At 41.7% G+C, this 24,146-nt stretch overlaps 1 protein-coding gene across 11 annotated transcripts in view; it reads right to left on the reverse strand.

Moving 5' to 3' along the window:
* The window catches only part of ANK2 (ankyrin 2), a 550,591-nt gene that overhangs the window by 228,619 nt on the left and 297,826 nt on the right, over positions 1-24,146 (reverse strand). For all 11 annotated transcript variants that reach the window (XM_019534075.1, XM_019534077.1, XM_019534078.1 and 8 more), the window contains exon 2: positions 14,793-14,894. In XM_019534075.1, coding sequence (XP_019389620.1) covers positions 14,793-14,894 — 102 coding nt within the window. The remainder of the gene's footprint in view (positions 1-14,792; positions 14,895-24,146) is intronic.

The raw sequence follows: 24,146 nt of genomic DNA on the forward strand, positions 1-24,146 counted from the left end.
GCAAGGCCCCAGTGTGGGCGGGGAGCGTGAGAGGCGCGAGCAAGGCCCCAGTGAGGGCGGGGAACGCGAGAGGCGCGAGGCGTTGGCCTCGGTTCGGGCAAGCGCACGATTAGAGAGCCCAGCGAGGGCGCGCACATGATTAGAGAGCCCGGTGAGGGCGCGTACACTGAGAGGCCCGGGAAGGGCGAGCATGTGAGTGAGACGCCCCGGAAGGGGCCACTTAGGAACAAGGTAGAGACGAGAATGTCCAGAACAGCTGAGAGGCTTGGTATTGGGGTGGAAGGAGCCACGCAACACCCATAGGGTTGGGGCACCAGAGTCCATTCGCGTAGAGCAGGGACCAGAAGCACAAGAGCACTGGATCCAAGGGGTCAAATAAGGCAGCCTCCCATTAGTATCATAGAAACATCAAAGTTGTGGCGGGCGAGAAAGAGGGTGCTAGACCGGCAACTTGGCACAGTAGGGGCGCCAGGAGAGATCACAGCAGCTCCAGGGCCCCCGCCCCGTGACACACTGGTTCCCAAATTTTTTAGACCACTACCCACCCTCAGATTTTTTTGTGCCCATATCATCAATCTTTTACTGAAAAGGTGGAGTGGGGGCAATGCGATATCAAAGCTCATTTACCAGTGTGAACGTTTGACTAGCTGGACTGTTTTTCTTCCTTCCTACCCCTCTCCCTCCCAAAAATCTTCTCTCAACCACCGGAGTAAACTCTGCTTGCTTCCTGAGCCAGCACCAGTTGACCTTCTCTATGAAGTGGTGAAGACTGCTGATCACAAATTTATGGGGCTGGACTGACTGTGGCAGTGGTCAAAATTATATTTCTGGAAATAAATTTGTTTAATTTCGCAACAGTGAAGCTCATAAAATATGACTAGATTACCTAACCTCACCCTCCACAGCAAGATCTTATTATCAAAGATTTGCTCAACTTTGACATACACAATAAAAAGAAAAATTGAAAAAAAAATCATTTAAACAAGTGAAAGCTGAACTTTTATGTTTTCTTCACAGATTTGCTGCAGAAAGAAAAACCACTAGAAGTCCATTTTACTCCTCCATTTAAAACAATGCTGGAAGGCCAGCACTATAGGACATCCCAAACAGAATCTGCAAGGCTTGCAAAACTGAACCGTCCTACAAAAGCAATCAAACAGCAGACAGCATTCAAGTACTGCCAGAGGCACCAAAGTTTAAATTGTGTGTTTAATAATGTGACAAATAGAAAATGAAGTATCTACTATTGAAGATGAATGGCTCAACTTTAAAACCCTCAACCTGTGGCATGATATAGATTACTAGCAATGGATGACAACCGCAGAGCTCAGAGAAAAAGTATATTGTGTAATTTAACTATGTGCACAATCTAGCAAGGAAGTAGGGTATTTTTATTTGACATTTCCAAATTTCTAATCAGAAATATCACTGATTTAGGACTTTCATAACACTTTATGACACATCTGTATTGAGAGAAGTAATAACAATTTGGCCACAATTTACCTTGACATAAATATGAGGCAGCATGCAATAAAACATCATAAAAATACTAAGTAAATGCTATCATGAACACATTCTGAAACATTAGATTATATCAGAGTTTGGGAGTATTTAAAGCAAAAGAAATGTGTTTGACTTTCTGTCCAGACATTTCCCTAACTCTGGTCACAGGACTTGGAGAATAATGGCTCTAATTCAAGAAAAGAAATGCTCACGTACATGCTTATGCCTGTCTCTTATAGGGAAAGCATTTAAGTTCATGCATAAAATGAAGCATATGCCTAAATCACATCTCATTAGAGTAATTTTTTCAGTCCAACACAAAGAATAGCATTTAAAGAAAATAAGAAAAGAGAAGAAAATGGAATTTTGGACCATTAGGCTGGGGACAGAAGTTACACATAAACCAGTTTAAGTGATCTGAAACTTGTACTGTAAGTGATCTGTTACTTGTAAACCTGTAACAGAACATAAGTTGAGTGCAAATAAACCGGTATCAAAATGGCTGAAACTGGTTTAAGAGAAACTTGGTTGCATGTAGTATCACATTTAGCCAATTTAGGTAAAACCAGATTATGAAACTTCTACCCAAGACCCCTTTCTGGTTCAAGTTAAGTCACAGTCCTCCAGCATCCCAGCGTGCTTTCCAGCCCTGGGCTTGGCTGTGATGTCTGCTTGATGAGAGCAGGGCTGCCCCTGCCCCTCTACTCCCTAGCAGGACCAGTGAGGGCTGGCTGATAAGGGGGTCAGGGTGGGAAACTCGGTGCAGGACACAGCCCCATCTGCCTGAAGTGGGGGGAGGGGAAGGGGTAGCCCCTGCCAGACTTTTCCTGCTTGAGGAGGCGGGGGCATGGAGTGGGGTGTGAGGTGGGGGTGGGAAAAGCCTGGGCAGGACTACCCCTCCACCTTCAAGCAAACCTCAGCTGACAGCTCTGGGACGGCCTGTTCCTCCAGCCAGGCTGGGGAGGGGGTGCATATGGAGAAGCATGGGGAACATATGGGTGTATGTGTTCATGTGTGTACATGCATATAGGGGATGTGTATGTGTGTGTCCACGTGTGTCCATGCATGGGAGAGGGGTGCCCCCCCCCCAGGCAAACCACAGCCAACAACCTGAGGGCTCCAGGGGAAAAGCACAGTCAGCCTTCTAGTCCAGCCTGTCAGGAGGGGGGGTGGGGGCAGTCCCTCCCATGGCAGGGTGAGGGTAAGGGCAGGGTGGAAGCAGTCCCACCCCACTCCCCAGTTGAGCCCTGCAGCTGACCCAACATTTGACAGCTAACTTTTGGAAGCACACCCGCATCAGCAATGTCTTTGAGGTGCTCAGGAAGCACACATACACAGACACGTGGACACACGTGCAAAAACGCCCCAACCCACATGCACACACACCCTTCAACACCCACACTTGGAAACACACACACATGGACATACATGCATGCACACGCACCCCAGACTCACATGCAGACACCCCCCCAACCCACACTTGGACACACGTGCACACACACACGCACATGCACACACAGCCCTCTACACCCATGCCTGGGTACACACACATGCGTGTGCGTGTGCACCCCCCTGCTCAACCGGGGAGTGGGGTAAAAGCCTTGGAGCTTCCTCCCTTCCCTTTGGCAGTGGCTGGCAGACTGGGCAGTGTGCTGTAGCACCCACTGGCTTCTGGCCTGGGCCACCGCAGGTATATGGCTGCATTTCCTGAATCAAAAGTGAATGTCTGGTCACTTGCTTATCAGTTTAATCTCTGCATCTTAAACTAACCTACAAAGACTGAATCAATTCAGCCCCATCCTTTTTACTGTCTGTATGTAGCCTTTATAACTTAAGATTCATTTTCAAAGCAGTATACAGGCAACTCTCTCTAAAGTCAAAGACATTCCTTTCTATCCTTCACATGTAGTGGCCTAAACTGCATATGTCAAATTAGGTATGGCCTGTGTATGTCATGTAGATCTGTATGACTATCAAAGCACACCGTACATACCCATGAGTGTGAAAGTTAAAAAGCTACTGAATCTGTTGCTGTACCAGTAACTGCCAAGTGATTCTGGGACTATCCTACAGCCTGAATAAGCATGATACTATCCTTTCTGACCTGACAGAATTCCACTCAGCATACATCTTTCATTTTAGCAGCACACAACTACCACGGCTTGGCCATTTGTATGACTGTTCTCAAATCTTTATAATCACACTTTTACTTAATTAAGCAGTAATACAGTATCATAAGCTTTATTAGCTAGGAATGGTTTCTCATCATTAAGAAAACCCAGAGAGATGTTTTATTTTTGGTGTAACTGAACAGAGCAAAACAATTTACAGAAAGCACCTGGGAGGCAAAAGATTGAATGGATAATGCTAGGAAATGATACTCACTGATGCTAGTTGATAAAAGCAACAGTGATCCTATTAACATAGAATTGTCCATGATATCTTTTGGGCAAAAAAAATATGGTAAACCAGAGGCGGCCAACCTGAGGCACACATGTCATAAGAGGCATGAGCAGCTTCTGTGTGTGGTACAGAGCAGATTAGGAAGGGGACAGGCAGCACAGTGGCAGATAAGGCATGGAGCAGAAGGCAGAGCATCAGATCAGGCAGGGGGCATAGGTCAGGAAGCAGAAAGCAGAGTAGCAGGTTGGGCAGGGGAAAGGGATTGGAGTGGTATTTGGGGAGGGTGCAGAGCTGATTTGAACACACCTGCCAAAAAGGTTGGTCCCTACTACATAAAACAGTGTGTTGCCTGCCATCACACTACAAGATTATCATACTTTAGGCTACAGTCCCTCTTTGGGGCCTATTTTATCAACAGATGTTCAGATTACTTGCATCATAAAGTAGTAGCTTGGAGTGATAAAAGTAGCCAAACCTGGACTTTTAAAACTATTGTAGCCTCTGTTCAAAACCAAACACAGCAGAATAGGTAAAACACACAAAAGAAGTAAACAAAGAACCTAAGTTGCTATGACCCAGCACTTCCCTTGTAACTGAGGCATTCTTCTAAGTGTAGGTTATGATTAATGTTTTAACATAAAACACCTCATCATTAGCTAAACTTCTGGCCCTTCACCAGAGTAGAAAGTATAAGTTTTACAACAGTGGCAGACAAAATCCAGCCTGAGGGCCAGATGCAACCTCTCAGGCAATTCTATCCGACCCATGGGGTCCCTAAAAATTTTAGAAAATTAATATTTATCTGCTCCTGGCTACCTGTCAAAGATGATAGGAGCTAGGGGCAGTAGGACCCAGGGGAAGCCATCAGCAGGACCCACCACCAAAGCCAGCCCAACCCCAACCCACCCTCAGCCCCCTGCCTCCCCTGCCCCCCACAACTGGAAGCCTCTGCCTGCCGCAGCTTTCACTCTTTCCCTACCCACCTGCCAGTCTCTAGCACTACGTGGCCCCTGGCTGAATCACCAGACCACAGGAGCAGGGGGCCCATTCCAGTGCCAGTAATGGGAGGGGTATGTGTGTGTGTTCATAGGACAAGTCCCCCACACATACCTCACTATACAAATGCACCCACACCCCCACTCACACTACCATACGCACAGACCCTGACACCCACACCCCCTCACACACTCCAGCCTCACACACAGTCCCTTACAAACCCCACACCACCACCCACACACCACATATCCACACACACAGCCACATGCTCCCTCACCCCACCCCACCCCGCCACAAAACCCTCCTACACACAACCACAACCCCCCACAAACCTACACCCACCCCCCATTCCCCCAGCCCCCCACAATATACAAAACAGTAAGACTTTATTTTATGCTATTGTGCAATCACCTCTATGTACACTACACAAACACATATACATCAGTACAAAATATTTTTTTAATCAAATTAATGAATGTTGTAGATGTTCAATTTTTAGAATATAATTTGCTATTTTTCTGGTTCTGTGATGGCAAAACTCTTTGCTGAAAGGAGTACTTCCAGGGGCAAGGGGAAGGACTTCTAGTGGCAAAGGCTGGGGGTTAAGGGGCAGGACTTCCAGTCACAAGATGGCAAGCAGAGGGCGGAGCACCTGTCAAGGGGCAGGGCTACCTATGTGGCCCTCAACAGCTTGCCCAAACTTGGTAAGCATCCCTCCACTCAAAATAATTGCCTGCCCCTGTTTTACACCATCTTAAGAGCCAAAGGAAGAAGAAAATGAGGGATGGAGAGATCAAAAAGTAGAAAACAGAAAGAAATTTACTATTTCCTTTACTCAATAGATGTAAAATACTTCCCCAATTCAAAAGAAAATGAAAGCATTTGGGCTATAGGATAGAATGATTAATTACGAATGGGCTAAACATTTGTAGGACTTATTAATGCATACATTTGACTTATTTCAACCAAACAAAATGTTACAAATGGGAAGACTGAACTAAAAAACATGCTAAAGTTATAAGTACTCTAACGCTTAAAACCTGACATGGTTAGGGGAACACCACCCAACCAATAACAGTTGGTACTTATTTATATATTACGTCTCATGAAAAGCTGTTTGCCAGCTAACTTTCACAACAACCCTACTCTCCAGTAAGCACTGTAAACAACATTTGCAGCACAAGAAAGAAGCAGAAAGCAGAGTAGCAGGTCAGCCAGGGAAGGTGATCAGGGTAGCACTCAGGGAGGGATGGTGCAGTTCTAATGGTTCTAAAATTCTAATTCTTCTTCTTCTAATTCTAAAAAGCTTGGTCCCCATTGTATTATGACGCATGTCCTATGGATATTTTTTGCTCTTTCTTAAAGTTTCTTTGTCTACAAATCTATTCAGAGTGAAACAGATATGAAACCTGCAGGGCTCTTTTTTTTTTGTTAAGAGAAATAACAGAAGATAGATAGAATCTTCCTTGCACAAGACAGACTGATTCAGGGAAGATAAATGGCCAGTCATCCTCATGGATGAAAGCTCTGCAGGCAAGAAAGGAATATACATAGCCTGGTAACAATGGCTAAGGGGCTATGGGTGAGAAAATGTGCTCCTTACTTTTGACCCTGCAAGAGGGCTTTCACAGGTAATTCTTCATAGCTGGAAGTCCCCAAACTGCAGACACTATCACAGAAGTGGACAAGAGATTGCCCAGTGCCTAGTGAAACAATTTCTTGGTTTATGGTTTACTGTGAGAACCCAAATAATCTGTTTAAGGATTCTTAAGAATTCTTAGGATTTCTTAGGATTCTTAGGATTTTTTTCATTATCTTTAATAAGAGCTTTCCAGGAACTGCAATTACTCAACATTTTAAAGAAAATCCTTGAATCACTTCCTTCCAGTATCAGAAAAAGTATTTACTGAATGAGACCAGGTATAGGTAAAGGTACAGATAGTACTTTGCACAGTAATTGAGTACTTTAATTACTTTGGTACATCAGGATGCAGTTTTAACTTTGCCTCTAGTCATTAAATGCTGAAAGCTTGTGATACCACAATATGGCACACACTAAGGTACAACATCTATTTCAAGCAAGTATAAAATTATATGGTGTCTCTTTTTTTACTTTATCTTGCATGTATCTGATTTCCAATATTGATGATTAAAGGAGATAGCGTTTTGCTAGCTAGCTATCATTAACATTCCTTCATAAAGAAAAAAGAGGAATTCAATCTGATTCCAGAAAGGAAACGGTTTATGGAATGGATATGACTGTTTGCTAATATAGCTATCCCAGCCTGTGTGAGTTTTCTTTTCTCTCCTGAGAGACAGGAATAAAGAGTACAACCTATTTCTTATCTTAGCAAAGAATCTCAGTTTTCTTAGTCATAAATTATGGCGTGATCCTTCTCAAACTGACGAGATCCTTCTCAAACTGTATTAAAATTTAACAGACCAAAGATCCCTGACCAACTGACTACAAATCTTGCAATCAGATTTTTGAAGCAAAAAACAATTTCAGAATTTGCTTCTCTCAAATACCTTCACTTAAAATTTGCTGTTTCTTCTAGAAAATAAGAACATTTACAAAAAGAGAGCACTGGAGAGAGCATACTTTTTTTTTGCCATCCACACCATTTTTATTTTTATTTTTGCAAATGGAATGTATTGGGTCATAACATTTCTCGAGACAATTTAATATTGTCTAAAGAATTTATGCTCTCAATAAAACAGACGGCAGAAAGTCTCAGGTCTTGCCAACATTCTATTCCTGGGATCTTCCCCTCTGCACATTCATATCCCAACTTTCATAAAACATTTGTGTACTTAATCATCTGCAGCTTTCCTTTGGCAGGGGTGGTATTCTATTTCAGCCACTCATTTCTCATTTTTGCAACCACTATTTTACAAAATGACTTCATTTTATTTTACATAGAGTTATGACTATTTTCTCATGATAAATCTTTCCTATCTGAGCTTTCTACCTTGACTATGGAAGTTCATAAAGGCTCTTCTCTGGGATGGATGTCAACAGATAAAGGTAAGCCAAGAAGTAAGAGATTTTAGTGAGGTGTTCTCCAGATATAAGACTGTCTCCTTCTCAATATTTTGGCATTACTACAGTATTTTTTATACAGTACAATGCCCAGCCATAAGAAAACATTTACATAGATGCTTCACTTAACATCCCTGGAATTTAAATACATGCTTAGGGTTAAGTTTGTGTTTAATTATTGTAAGGGCCAGATTTTTAAAGATATACAAGTAATAGAGTTCAGCATCTATATACCTTTAAAAATCTGGTCATAAGTGTTTTCCTAAATAAGGGCCATAGTAAATATGACAAAGGTGCCATTCTGTGACTGTATTTTAAATGTGATGTTATACTCTAAAGGAAATGACCATTAGTTACTAATTCAGCAAGTCACTTTCTGGTAAACTTATAGGAGTTTTTCTTTTAATTCAGTTTGTGCACTTCAATCACTTCCATGGGCTTAGGAAAATACAAACCTGAGCCACAGACACAGACACAGCAAAAGGAGGATTTATTCAAGTGGATGGTGGGTGTCAATGCAGTGCACACCGTTTGTATTCTACCAGGAAGGGCAGCTTTCTTGGATATCAGAGTCCTGATATCAGAGCCTGCTGACAGACCAGAAAATTGTAACGTGCCAAGTGACATACCCTGGCCCAGGAAAAAAAAGACTGGATGAAAGTATTTGCTGAGTGAAATGTTGTTATCAGCTAAAACATCAATTTGTTTGCAATTTGTTTACTTACTTCTTGCAAATTCACATCTGTTCTGAATTTCCTGGTTATTCTGGCCAAATTTTACTCAAGGTTCTCAGCAAGTTTGATATTTCAGGGTCTCAGTCATGAAACTGCTGCTGCCTTCAGTGGGAGCTCCACAGCTTGCCGGTTAAGTGCTGGATCATAAGCAAACCTATTGGGTGTGCCTCCCCAAGTGCAAACGCATGGGACTGCTGCTATTTGTCCCCGGGCAGACCCCTGCACATGCTCACTGTCGCATAGCAAAGGGACCCGGGTGGGGTTGGGAGGCTGAGGCCAGCACAGAATCAGGTGAGCCAAGATCTGATTTCCGGCAGTGCACACTGCTGCCACATGTGCTGCACTGCTTTTTCTAGCAGCAGGCTTTTTTGACACTGGGATCTCCCAGTGTCAAAAAAAAAATGTGCTGCAAATTAGCAGCACAGTGCATTGGTGCACATGTGCTGTGTGCCGTTTGCAGCCCTTCAAACAGCTTTCAGTGGCTGCAAGTGTTTGCAAACCTCAGTTACAGGCTCCAAGTATCTATCTGATGAAAAAAAAGAGATTTATGGAAGACTTATAGATGGGAAAACAATCTAAAAAGTCTAAAAGGCTGTCACAGACTGACAGTGGGAGATCATGGGTCAGGTATTGATCACGTAAGAGTCACATTTTTATAGCAGTAACAGCCTTTTCAGAGTCAGTGAAGTAGTAAGTGAAACAGAAACAAACTAAAGCGCAACTGTCTTTAAGCTAATTTTACTGCACAACTGTTTTATTTTATATAGAAGACTCGTTACTTAATGGCACGCTAAGCAAAATATGATAAAAGGCTGCTTTTGTAGTTTCCAGATTTACGATCATTTCAGCAAGTCTCTATGGATTTATTAAAAATGAATCCAAAAAATTTGGCCCTTTTTCAGCCATTTGAGTCCCCAGCTGAACTAACTACAATGGCTCCTCTAACTGGCATTCAGCACTAGGGATGTTATTTACTGTAGGAGACTATGAGCTACTAGATTTTAATCTGCTTGGACACGCTTTAGCCATTCAGCTAAAAATACCCACTCAGTGTTTACTTATAGCTTGATACCTCACAGAAATAGCGAGGGAATCTCAGACTTCCGCACCTTGGGTCACTAGAGATCAGGTGCTCTGTGGGGGATGACACACTGAGTGGCCAGATACTACTTCTTGCCAGTGAAAAGGACTATCTAAGAGATATGCGTTGTACAGAAACTCCATAACACCTCTACTTGAGCTACGTCCGTGTGTCCGTTATATCATTTCTGTTTGTGAAGATGTATGTAAAGGAGCCTATGCAACAACTAACAATAGCTAGGAAATTGGTTTGCTAATGGTAAGCATTACTTTATGCTTCTTCTCTAAGGAGATCGTTGTCCATACATGGCAATCATTCAAATGTGAGAGGCATTAAATGTGCAAAGTCGGCTGGATAAACAAAGTATCAGTTAGGAACTGTTTCCTATTATAAAAGGCTGAGGTGCTATCAGATACCATGAAAACATCAAGAGAGAGAGTTTCTTAAACACAGTCTCTGAAAACTTTCCTGAGAGCTCATCTGTCCTCCAAACTATTCCCACTGGGACAGTTTGAGCACTTTACTTTCAATGTTGGGTTGGAAGGTTTTAGGATGCTACTACAATGGAAAGGAAAAAAGAGCTCTTTTTCTTATAAAGCAGGATCATAAAGAAAAAAGTTCACTGGAGCACAAATCTTAGAAGATGAAGGAACCTGTTCTCACTAGTACTGCTGTAATATTATTTCAATAAAATCCACCATGGAGGAGGCAAAAAACACAAGTTTGGGATTTACTATGCATGCTACCAGTGAAGTTTCACTTTAGCTGCTAAAAGCTGTATCTATGTCAGAGCAGTAAAGATTTCTCTGTCCATCAGGCTGATAACTGACTTCCAAGGTTTACCAGAAATGTCAAATCCCTGTTTTAAAATCCCTATTCCCAGGGTCAAGAGGCACCTTCTATGGTTTAAATGAACAGCAGCACTTTCAAACAGAACAGAGTAAGGAAAACCCATATCTCAAAAGATTGTTTCAAATTTCTAAACCTTGGTTCCTTTCATTCTTTGGTTAGTTGTTTTTGATTTCATTAATCAAGGTGTTGCATGAAAAAGGCAATAATTCAATTCCTAGATTCTTAAGCAATGATTTGTAAACAAGCCAGAAAAAGAGTAGGGTTTCCCATGGTAATATCCAAGTAAAACAAAATATTTGCTCATTTTTTTCAGAGTAAAAGTTCAACTTTTCATAAAAATAAAAAGGAGCAAAATTAGCTGTGAACTAAAAAAATGAGACAAAATGGAAAATGTTTGGCCAGGTGTATCCATTTTCATCTTTCCTATGAGAAAATACTGTTTTTATTCCAAGAAAGCAGTTTTCACAAAATTGCCAAAACGAAACTTTCATTGGAATGAAATGTTGATTTTAACAACCCAAGTTTTAATATGCTATAGTAATGTTTAACTTCCAAAATTTATTTTCAAAATGAATTCACTGAACAATCTTATTTATAAGCACATTATTAAAAACATAGACAATAAGTAAAGTTTGAAATGATTTAGATAAGGTCTACCAAATAATCTTTTGGTGTGAGCTATCCAATCATTTTGTTTCTACTTTTCACAGTTTAATTCTTGAGCAATCAACTGCATCAATGCACTCAGATACATCATTCCTGTCTTATCTGCATTAGGAAAACGAGATTTAAAAACTGTTGATTTAAATATGCTTATCAGAGCCATGAAATTCCTTTACGTTTATTTTGTCCTTATGAAGAAACACATATTGACATATTATTACGTGACCAGGGTCATTCCTGCCAAAAAATATCAAAAAACTAAATACGTTAAAAATTCTCTCACTGAATGAGGCCAGGTTGGGTAGAGTCCTGCACTTGGGATGGAATAACTGCATGTACAAATACAGCCTGGGGAGTGACTGGCTATGGTGCAGTACTTCAGAGAAGGACCTGGAGGTTATAGTAGGCCATAAACTGAATATGAACCAACAGTGTTCTCTTGTTAAAAAAGCCAACAGCATCCTTGGTTGTATTAACAGGAGTGTCACTTGCAAATCAAGGGAAGTGTTTCTTCCACTCTACTCAGCACTGGTAAGGCTTCACCTGTAACACTGTGTCCAGTTTTGGGCGCACACTTCAAGTAGGATGTGGACAGTTTGGAAAAAGTGCAGCACAGAGCAACAGAAATAATTAGAGGCCCGGGAATAATAATTTATGATGGAAGGCAGAAAGAGCTCGGGTTATTTAATCCGCAGAAGAGGAGACTGAGAAGGGGATTTTTCAAATACCTGATGGGCAATTATAGAAAGGATGGAAATGAACTTTTCTCTATGGGGCTGTAGGGGACAAGACTAGGAGCGTAAGGGCCTCAAATTGCAGCAGGGAAAATTTAGTTCAGAGATTAAGAAAAACTTTCTCACTATGAGAATGGTCAAGTATTGAAATGTTCAAGAGCAGGTTAGACATGCACTTGGCTAAGATGGTTTATTTAGTTAGGGATCTTCCTGCCTTGAACAGGGTGATGGACTATATGACCTCACAAGTCCCTTCCAGCCCTGCTTTCCAATGATTATTAGTGTTACCATATCTAGAATCCTAGTCACAGATTAGGACTAAAAGCACTTGCCTCACAGAACAAAATACACTGGCCCCAAAAAGTGTACAATGTAATTATGTCAATGAATGAGAAAGCCCAGACCTCTTCATCTTGCTGGTTTAGCTCACAAAAATAATTTTGTAATTCACAGTCCTTACACAGATTCAAAACTTACCTTCTTGACTTGCTGCTTTATTTCTATCACATCATTCCTTAGATTCATTTTTCCCCATTGCATTAAGCAAAAACTACTTGTTTTCACTTTAAGATTCTTCACAGCCTACCTCCATCTAACCGACCATCTCTTCTTTGGTACAGTACACTTAACCTGTGCCTTAGCCTTGCTAACAATGCTAACTTTTCCATAGTGACTTTACACTTTCCTCTGTTATGCCATTTATGTTTGTGAAGATGTATGTAAAGGAGCCTGTGAAACAACTAACAATAGCTAGGAACTTGGTTTGCTAATGGTAAGCATTACATCATGCTCCTTCTCTAATGTATTGTACCACCCACTGCTGCTCATGCTCAACTTCAACTCTAAGTTTTCTAGAGCTTGGTCTGTCTTTTCAGTATCAATGTTTACTGCACTGGATCTTTATATCTGGTTGAGGCCTGTGTGTGCTACTACAGTACAAATCAGAGGTATATCTGGGCAGTTATGCACCCTGAGAGGTGGCAGTGCACAGGGCAGGCTGCTGGCAGTGGCTAGGCCAGCAGTGCAGTGGTTGCTGTTTTTGTATTCCCACCCAAGCTGGTGCCCAGTGCTGGTGCCCCAACCACCCCCACCCTTAGTTATGCTACTGGTACAAACCTAAAAAAAGAACAGTAAGGGTGCATTCAGATGAGCATGGATGTGCAGTATGTGGCACTGCAGACCTGTCTGTGGCACCACACACTGCACATGCCAGCAGTCCCCATGCTACTACTTTGCAGCATGGGTTTTTTTTGGCTAATTTATATTTATAATGCATGCCTAAAAGAAGTGGGGCAGTTCATGTGGCAGCAGCATGTGCCAGCCAAAACTAGAGTCTGGCTAATTGGAACCACACACCGGCTGCTGGCCAGGCTCCCAGCTGCAGAAGTGCCATGACTGTAGCTCCCAGAGGCCCCTAGAGCCCCAGGTAAGGCTGCTGGGGCCAGCACAGTTGCTGGCCCCAGCCTCCCCTACCCGACTTGGGGTAACCTGCCACACGCCAGAGTATGTGTGGCATGGGCATTGCTGGGGAACACCAGCAGCAGCAAAAGTGCGCTGCTGCTACTTGTCCCTGGGGAAACACACGTTCCCAACTTGGCTGGACATGCCCTAAGTCTAGACAGGGGATGATATTTTTCAAATTATCAGTCCCTCTTTCTCAGACAGCTAAGAGGTAATATTGAGAGAGTAACAAGGCAAAGTGATCTGGAATTGATAGACAAAAATCAGTGGTGTGGTATCTTGCACAGGTGAGTCCTACCCTTGGGATGTTTAATCCCACCACTGCACTTTACAAAAGTGCTCTCACAGTAAGGTGGGTTTTTTCAGAAAAAAATGAGGCTTTGTGGAAGAAGCCAGTAGTAGGACACCTGCAAAGTTCTCATCTATGGGGAAAAAAAGTGTTCATGTATCCTTAATATCTTCCCGGCTATAATGACTGAGAACACAAGTCTTAACAATCATGAAACTTCCTTTTTTGTGTTAATTTCTTTAGATAGTAACCCCATTTTTAGATTGGTTTAAGTAACTGTAAAACCCCACAAACATCTCTAGTGCTAAATATTTCACTTAACCCAGAACCTCAAAATAGTCCCTACATGATACAGCTCATAAAATTGATACACATGCTTATTATGTATGTGCAAAATTCACATCTTCACAGAACACTGAGCTACCAAAATTGGCCCACCTACACATGCATGCAAGGGCAGATCCAGAGGAGCGCAGGGAGTGCAGCGGCACCTTACTTCTGCTGTGCAGTAAGCTCTGTGCGCTCACTAGCTTGTCAGCATGGCACCAGAGCCCATGGGGTAAACACTGGCACTGCTCACTCTTTCACCTCCTTGCCTGCTGCTCCAGGAAAAAAATGTGGGGAAAGTAGTTCCCCGAGGTCCAGAGCCTCACTGACAAGCCGGTGAACTCAGAGACCTCACTGCACATGTATGGCACAGCCAAGGAGGGGTGTGGCTGCTCCCTCTCTTCCTCTGCCCACCTCCTGGATCTTCGCATCTTATTATGCTGGCAGAAATACGGGGCTTGGAAGTACCTGTGTAGTCACCATGAAGAACCTCTATTAAAGTCAGCCCAAGAGTAGTGTGGGCATTGTCAGCTACATGGGGAGGAGCAGACATTCCAATGTGAAGGCTGGAGCCAAAAAAAAATCTCTAAAACCGACTCAGAATTAGCTGCAAAGCAATTTAGACAACAGAAGCACATAGGGCTTCCTCTTTACAGCTCAGTTTATCTACCTGTATAAATAGATGTATGCCCAGATGGTCTCCTACCTGATTACACGTGTTGATGTCTATTCCGCTCTTCAGATACTCCACTACTTTGTCCAAATTGCCAGCTCTGGCAGCTCGGAGAAAGCTTGCATTGCTGTCGGACTGTGAAAAAAAAGGGAAACCAAAACTTTAGTTAAAAACTGTTTTAAAGAGATGGTTTATGCTGCAGGAGCAGCTAAGCGCAAAGAAAAATGACCGTGCATTTTACCAGTGTTGATTTATATTCCTAACAGTACAGCATTGGCACAAATAAAAGACTCATCAAACTCAGCAAAATATTGCAAGAAGAGCAGAAGGTCAAAACATAGTCAGACCAAGGAGATGAAAAATCCTACTAATTAAAGTTAACAACAGTAGGTAAAGCAACAGCATTTTTAGTACATCAATCTGCCACTCAGGCTATGCCATTTATATACATGCCCAACTCTCTGACCATACAAACTATTATGAGGCTCATTGCTCGATGTGGACGCACACCTTGGGCAGCTGCTATGCATAAAGAAAGATGACAAAATACTTTTGAAATAAAAAAGATGTGAGGACAAATTCTGGAGCAAACCAGGTATAGTAAATGTACAATCAACAGAGAGAAATTTTTTGGACAGACATCCCTATTGTCTTCAACCTTGTGGTGAATCAAGAGGAATAATGCTCAAGAAGACTGAAGAACTCTTTAAATAAGCTTCAACAGCAATGAAAAAACATCTTTTCTAAAAGAGATGGGGTAAGAAGTGAAAGCAGCCAAGAATCTCAGGAGTCTAAAGCTACGGAGAAAATAATGGCTCCAAGACCTTCGACAGATGTTCAGTTTCTCCAAGGAGAGTCCCTGCTCTCTCAGGAGAAACCACAAGTGTACAGAAGTGCATCTTTTTTCTTACAGAGTAAAAGTAGCCACTCAGCAAGAAACATAAATAACTTGGGAACAACCGAGGAAATAGCTCCCCAGAGAATCTCTCTCAGGAGAAAAAACTTTGGTACAGGCAGCTAGTGTGCTTCACTACTTTGCCTCCCTCTCTCACAGATGGCAGAAGGGTGTGCATCAGTCCCAGCCAAGCAGGCAGAAGATCATGCCCCCTTGAGTGCTTTGGGCTGGAAAACCCCAGTGCTGAAGTACTTGGGGGGGGGCGGGGGGAGGTGCTCTGCTTCTGACTTCTTCCCTGCCTGAATCACACTGCAGCACTTGGGTTCTAGGAAGCATATAAGCATATACCTTGCCTAATCACATAGTATGGGCGAGGGGAAGACCGGAGGACTGTGCACAGCACAGACCCTGCCCCAACTGCCTGACAGTCCCTGCCTATATTTACTTAACACTACCCCCTCCTCCCAAAAAAGCCTGTAAAGCTCTCTGGGCTGTACACTCTAGGGACCCTTTGCATCCCAGCATCTGCATTGCAGGCTCTTTGCTTTGCTGGTTGAACTTCTGTACAGGTCAGTTTTTCTCTCAGGAAAACAACCTGGGAGAGTTGTTCTGGACAATTTGAATGTGTGTGTGCAGTCTAAGATAGCCTATTAACATTTCACTGACCAATCAATTCTCATTCTATTGTTTCCATTGTTTGGAGACAACAAAACATATTACTATTTTAATTCTTTAATTTGGAAGTGCCCGGTGCATATGTTCATAGAACCCTCTCACAAACATTCACACTTTTCTATTTAAAAGAGCAAATGTCGCATAGATATTAAATTAGATAAGCATGAACAAAAGAGGAGAGTTATTATTATTTGCTGTACATATGGTATGTGTGGCACCACAGAAAGAGCTAACATGTATCCTAAGAAAATAAACAGCCCTTCAAGACTTCAGGTGTGACCAAGCATAAATCAGGAATCCAAAGGGAAAGCAGCACCAAGATCTGAATATCTATATCCAAGGTAATCAGATACAATTATCAGCATTCTGCTCCTCTGCTAAGCACGCTCATATACACATCTTAACAGCTCAGAGGATTTATCGTGTAGGGATGTGTTTATAGATGTGAATGAAACTGAGCTGACAAAAAGACAGGTCTTTATTTTTTGTCCAACTTGTGGATATGCTATGAGCCCAAGTAAGTATGACATGCTTCAGTTTTGTTCCCTTTGTCTTAATTCTCCGTGATTCTCTACAATTTTTCTCTATGAAGGATAAGCATACCCTGTGGTCTTTCACTTCACATTTTGCAGGAACAACTCACATTGGTATTAAACAAATATTCCCTCTTCTCCCTTTGCCCTGCAAGATCATGAAAACTATTATTCATAAGGCTCCACATTATTCAAAGCTAACTTTTGTTGAGCCTGCTAAATACAGATCATGGTGTCTCACTTACTTAAACTACCACCCTTCTCCATCACCCTGTCTGAGCTCAATTTACAATCATTAATTCCAGCTAGTTCAATCTGTAACAGATGAATGTCATCAAAACTAGTCTTTTTACAACTGTGTTTCATGCCAAGATTGAAACATTCCCTTTTAAATTCCTTTCAGTACATTTTCCATATCTTTCAGTGTTCAAAAAACAGACAATCTTTCTTAACCCACAGCAGGGTGGAGAGGAAAAAAAGCGCAAGAATTTGCATTGACAGAGTCCCAGGACAGCCCAAGACTTGAGCCAATCAAGCATTCGGATAAAACATGACACAGCAGCAGATTTGGCCACACACTTTGAAAAAAGAGATACAGGCTATGGGGGACAGCTGGAATAAATGCAGCATCTTCTGTTTACACGTCTCACACAAAAAGCAAAATTATAGTAATTTTTTTTTAAAACCTTGAAAAATCAACTATCTTGATGTAGGAACATTGACAAAAAATGGAAATTAAAGTATTTGGATGAAATCCTGGCCCTACTGAAATTTGTCTTGGACTTCAGAAAGCCAGAATTTTATCTCTTGTATTCCTGTCCATTTTTATCACACTGGTACATTTCCGTGGGAACTAATAGTTTCAAGCAACTATTTTGCACAATTCCAGATTGCTCTTTTGTTAAGGACACATAAGTCCAACAACTGTTTGCTTTTCTTCCAACCAAGCAATTATATTAAAGATTAACAATATTAGTCTCCCAGTTACTTCTGCGTAATTAGATTTCAGCACTGATCAGAGTGATGGCTTTCATTTATGCCTGGCTATGAGGATAAAATACTATTCTTCATGTGCAGTTTTGGTACCTAGATTCAATGTATTTGTCACTTTAAAACTGATGGAAATATATTTAAGAAGCACCACCAAAGGATGGATTGCTGTAATTTACATACTGAATCTTCTGGATGAGGAGTTATTTTGGATTGGCTACTCCTGATTAACTCTATGTGAATGCTTGTATTCTAAACTAAACTCAATCTCATAAGAATGCCCTTTTTCTAGAATAGGAGAGCTTCATTTCAATTAGCTAAAAAATAGGGGATCTAGCTAATTTGGAATACCATAAAGCACTCTCATTCCAGAATAAGTGTCCATACAGAAAGTTAAATAAGGAAACAATTTCATTTTAGACTCACAAACTATCTTAATCCAGGCTAACTACCCTATGCAGAGAAGCTCTAAGCATGTAAGCCTATTATGTTAGTACTCCATTATCTGCACTGACAAACTGTATGGCAGTTCCTGGGAGGAGTATAAGGAGTTGTTTCTAATATGTAAAACCACAACTGATGTGGAATCCACTAATTTATGCAGCTGCGACTCTTTGCAATGGGAAAACATGATTAAACTCTTACTATGTCAATCAAGAGCAAACAGATTTTCTAGCATCAAAATAAGTTTACACTTTTAATAAGGATTTTCCAGTACATCAAATATTTCACTAACCAAAACTTGGAAGTAATGTGCCAAATTCACCTAATATACATCATTAAATTGATTTCTTTAGTGAACTCATAAGTAAAAAATATTAAGAGCTGACCTGGCTTAATTTACATGGTGCAAACTGATTACTTCTATTGCAATAGTACAAATGGCCACAGCTGTGACCAATGCTGTGTTTCACTACATGATATCCAAACACACAGCACAACCTGGGGTATGGACAAATGTGTATTTTAACTTCTTTAAAAAGGGAGGGGAAGCTGCTGCTGGCAAGCTCAAATCAACTCTTCTAATATGATCTAACATCCTCACAGCATCCTCTGCATGCTCCTGTAGTGATACCAGGTAGTGAGTACACCTCAACCTCCACCCTGAAAGAAACAGGTTTAAAGTTGCAATAGTTTTGCTATACATCCATGGCTATAGAAACAAGCAGATTGAACAGTTACATTTGCCTATACTGGTATCCTTCAATACTAATGCTTTCAGTAACTTTGTTTATACCACTGGGCTGTAGTGAAAACAATTTTTATCTAAAAGGAGGAAAACAAGGTATGGCAGAAAAGCGATACAACATGCAACTGTAGGCACTGATCCTGCAGCTAGATTCATGTAGGCAGTTCTTTGTGCCACAGAAATCATGGTACAGAATCAGATCAAATTGGTCCAGATACTGAAAGACAGTTTCATGTGTTCTCTAGACATTTAGGCTAAGTACAGATAGCCAAAAAGTCCAAGGCAGAATCGATTCAACTTTCATAGGTTAGTCTAAGCCCGACAGAGTGAACCAGTAAGCAAGTAAACAGACATTTACTTTTTGATTCTGGAAATGCAGACACATGCCTGCAGTGCCCCAAACCAAAAGCAGAGGGGTTGGGAGGGACACTAGAACATGCCTCCCTGCTCAGCTGGAGCAGACAGCTTGAGGTAAGGCTAGTCTGCCCACCTGTGACCTGACAGGTTGGGGTTTGCAGGGAATTGTGAGTTAACTTGAATCTGGAAGGGACAGAAGTTCAATGAACCAATTTAACGTAAATCAGTTAAGTCTAGCTGCCTATAGATGTGCTGGTTTGCATTCTAATTAAAACACATCAGAGAAGACTCGATTAATTGAATCTGCTCCACATCCTAATTAGAACACACCAGCATCATCTCACTATCACGTGTGTTGAGTCCTCCCCCTCCCCAAACATTTTTCATTGGTCGTGGGGGTGCTTTAACTCAAGCTTGTTGAGTGAGCTTTAGTTAAAGCGCCCCTGCAGCCATTTTAAAATGTGGCTGCTTAATACACATGATGGTGAGCCGTTTTAATTAGAGCAGTTCTAATTAACTACTCTTATTAAAACAGCCCCTCCCCACATATATGGGCACACTCTTATACATCCATCCAGGTTTATATTAAATTGGTTTTGGTCATTCTGAAAGCAGTTTATGTGTACTGAACTTCTGCTGGGTTACAGTCTTGAACTAGTTTCCAATCACTTCCAATCACACCTGTTTATGTGTAATTTTTGTCCCTAGACTTAATGGAGTTTATAGTTATCAGGGTTTTGCCATTATTATCTGTGGATTTTTAACACAGCCTATTCTTATGTTTTTTTCCATTTAACTGCTTTTTCCCCATTCTACTTAATTGCATTTATTTGTTTATTTTTTTATTTTATTTTTTACCCATTTAAGTGATTTATTTTCAAAATTTTCAACTCAGCACCCCAATTCCCTCCATGAAACAATGATGCTCCTGTTACCTTTGTCTTTGCACTTCTGTTCTGTCCACAGTCTCCTGACAAGCATCATGTCCTTGCACAAACAGAAACTATAAGTTTCCTAGTGATACTGTCAGTGCACTGTTCTAGTGGATGCCAAAATGCTATTGCTAAGGCCTGGGTTCTTCCTGAAACAGGGTGGGGAAGATTCAGATATTCCAACATTCACAGCAATACAGGGGTCTCTGCACTCTCTCTCATAAGGAAGTAGGCTTGACAGTTCTTTTGAAATCCAGTTATCCAAATGAAGAAAGTCATTTGGAAAGACAAATGAAGAAGTCTTCATTTAAGTCTTCATTTAAAAGATACTATAAAAGACAAATTTCTTCGCTACCTGTTGTATTCAGAGGTATTCTGATAATGTTTTAAGAGATCCCCAAAGTGCTATTCTACATGAACTGTAGGAGAATGTTCAGTTTTCCTCTTTTTTCTTTATGGGTCACTGAATATTAGGGTTATGATACCAATAAAGATTTTTTTAGCTGATATTGATGGCCAATTATTAACCAGCCATACTGGCTGATACCAACCCGATAACTGATATGCAGCCTGGCAACTTGGAGAGCTGCATCCAGCTGGTAGGTCTGTGGAGGGAAAGGAGTGGGGTGGGGGTGCAGATCAAGGCTCCCATGGTGAGAGATGGAGTGAGGGAGCCCGTCTCTTCCCAGGGGGACAGGGCAGGGTGGGGCACAGGACAAAGCCATGGTAGGATGGGGAAAGGTGGCAGCTACCCACTGCTGTGCACAACCCTGGGGAAAGAATGGGGGGTCCCCCCCCCCAGATTTCTGTGTCAGACAAGGGCAGGGTGCCCACTGCAGGAGCATGGCCAGGGGCTATGCTGGCCTCTTACTGGCAGAGGGACTGGGCGGGCAGAAGTGGCACTTGGAGGGGGGGCAATGACAAATTTTGGGGTGGCTATAGCCCACCCTGTAGCCAGTCCCTGCCAACGCTGCCACTACCCACCCCACCATGCCCTCACCCACCTCAAGTGCAGCTCTGGCCCAGCCCCACCACCAGAAAGAGCCCAGTGCAGACTCTGACCCCGAAATGGGTAGCCCACCCTTGCACTGTGCACAAATCCAGGGGGACACAAACCCCTGGCACATACCCCACCATGCCTTCCCCAGGGATGCGCACAATGGCAGGGAACTGCCTCCCCTTCCCCCCTCCACAGATGAGCCACCTGCAGCTCCATCCCGGCTGGACAGTGCCTACCCCTTACTCACTCCCTTCCTCACTATGGGGCCCTCAAGCTGCCCCCCCAAGACCCTTCTCTCCTACATTTGCCAGCCAGACACCACTCTCCAAGGTGATGTGCTGCATTCCTGGCCACTTTGCATGCTGTGGCTGTGGCTGCGTGCATGCATGTGGAATTTATCTGTGACATTTTCAGCTACACTGGCCAAAAAAGGCTGATTGCCAATAACGTTGATTTTCTTTTAATTGGTGCCAATCCAATATGGACCAATATATCAGTGCACCTCTACTGAATACTGTCAGAAACCAACTCTTTTTACACTATTTGGTTGCATTAAATACTTCTAATCCAGGGCAATATATTTTTCCTTATAAAAAAGTGATGCTATATTTAAATTCCTTTTGGACATATAAGTTACATTAATGTCAACAGCGTAAAGATCTTAAGCAGCAATTAAGGCAAGCCATGTGACAGTAACAATGAATATCTGGTATACAATTCTGTACTACTTCATTATAAATATATAAATAGCCTTGAATGCCGAGGCGAAATGCTGAGGGATTTATATTTCAAAATGTGGACAGTCCAGCTGTTTAAAGGCGCAATACTAATATGTGTAATTTCCTTTTTTGGTTCACTCTGCTAACTCTGCAATTTTTCAATAGGGCAGCAACAGCCCTTTTCCCATCAAAGATTTAAAAGAAGCAAGTATGTCTGTACCACTGACTTTCTAATTTACTAACTCTGGCATGCATACATATTTAGATGTATTCTGTGAAAAACTTTTAGTTATTTGACAACATCACTGATTTTTTTTTGTAGTTCAAGATGTTATGAAACCACAGTTCCTGATTATCTTGGATTTATCCCACACTTCAATAATCCCTGTGAAATTATTTTGTTTCTCTATGGGCAGATATTCATTTGGATACAGTCATAACATATCTCAGTGGCACAACAGTTGAGCATCTCAGTCTATTGATTCTGCACTATTTTGTTGATGATAAACATTATCACCTGTCATTCAAACTCACGTTGAAAAAAACAAAGATCAAAACACAGAGACAGAATTGAAAATACTGTGGATTATTGAATATGCTGTCCCTTTCTAGACATATACTTCTGAGCTATCTAACAGATGGCATAAATACACAGACCATACTCACATTTTCACTCTCTTCAGAAGAGTACACACTACCGATAACCAAAAAAGGCCATTCTCTGTAATGGAGTAAAAGCTTGTACTTACGGACAAGCTGGCAAGTTTGCTGCATCATTACATTCTCTTCTTATGGGTATTAGTTTGAAACACCTCCATTATGTGAACAATTCGGTGATAATAATAATAATGTTTAATTGGTCCATGAAGAAATTGTGTTTTTTTTACACAGCAACTATTATAAAACCAATAATGTTTACCTTGCTGTTCTGCAAATTGTCAAGTTACTATTCAGAACACAAGATAAAAGTCACTACAGACATCTGATTCCAGAGTATTGGATAATTGAGATAACTTGGTTTCATTCTTCTCTTTATTTGTAATGCAGTACTAATATATGCTTTAGATTTATGCCAACCAATGTGGTTTTAGGCTATTGTGCAAACCAACTCTTTAGACTCCTTTATAATGAATACTTTATACATGAAGGACGCATGCTCTCGGAGGCTGGGATGGCACGGTGACCACCCACAGGCAGCAGTGGTGAGGGTATGACGGCGGCAAGCGGGGAGCTCCTACAGACAGCCGTGGCAGTGTTGGGGGGACAAGCGCTGACCAGCGGTCAGCAACCACCTGTAGACTCCGCTGATTCTACCAGCAGCGAGGGGAAGAAGTGTGGCAAGCAGTGACCACTCGCAGGTGCCGCGGGCAGCATCAGCGGTGCTTCTTCCAGGGGGACTGCCAATCTCAAGGTGCGCATGTGCACCCGCTGTGCATTGCCAATGACTTTATATGTATAGTGAGATCACCTTTTCTACACGGAAGCCTTCATCCATAGAAGCTTGACACAAAGGTCTAAGACCCTTACCACATTACAAATATTATTACACAATTAACTGGTTAACTGCACAATAAAATAAGACTAGCCACATATGCAAAGTAATTATCATGCCATACAAATGCCCATTTAGTTATAAAGAGCCAACCAGCTACATAGTTAGTGCCTGAAAATGTGTAATAAGTTTATAGGTGGTTTCTATCCAGCTTTAATTTGAACATGTGGCAGGGCTATAAAATGTCATTAAACTGATTAGGATGTATTGCAGGGCTTTACCATAAAGCTGAAGTAATTGCCACCGTGTACCAGACCAACTTTTTAAATGTGAATAATTTCTCTTTTATAATGTATGCACCCAATAATCTGGGATAGGATGAGAAGTTTAACTGATGTTGAATTATGTGCAAGTTAAAAAGTTTCAAAATAAGCTTTTTCCTTTTATATCAACATTGGGTAAAAAAAGGTATGTTTTCGTTCAGAACTTTCCATACTTCCCACATCATTTAAAAAAAATGAACCTGAAGGGTTAGTTAGTACAAGCTCATACACTAGAGGTCATCAACCTTTTGAAGTGGTGGGCTGCTATAGTGGAGCTTGCTT

The sequence above is a fragment of the Crocodylus porosus genome, unplaced genomic scaffold (assembly GCF_001723895.1).
Source record: "Crocodylus porosus isolate Cpor-Errol unplaced genomic scaffold, CroPor_comp1, whole genome shotgun sequence".
NCBI lineage: Eukaryota > Metazoa > Chordata > Crocodylia > Crocodylidae > Crocodylus > Crocodylus porosus.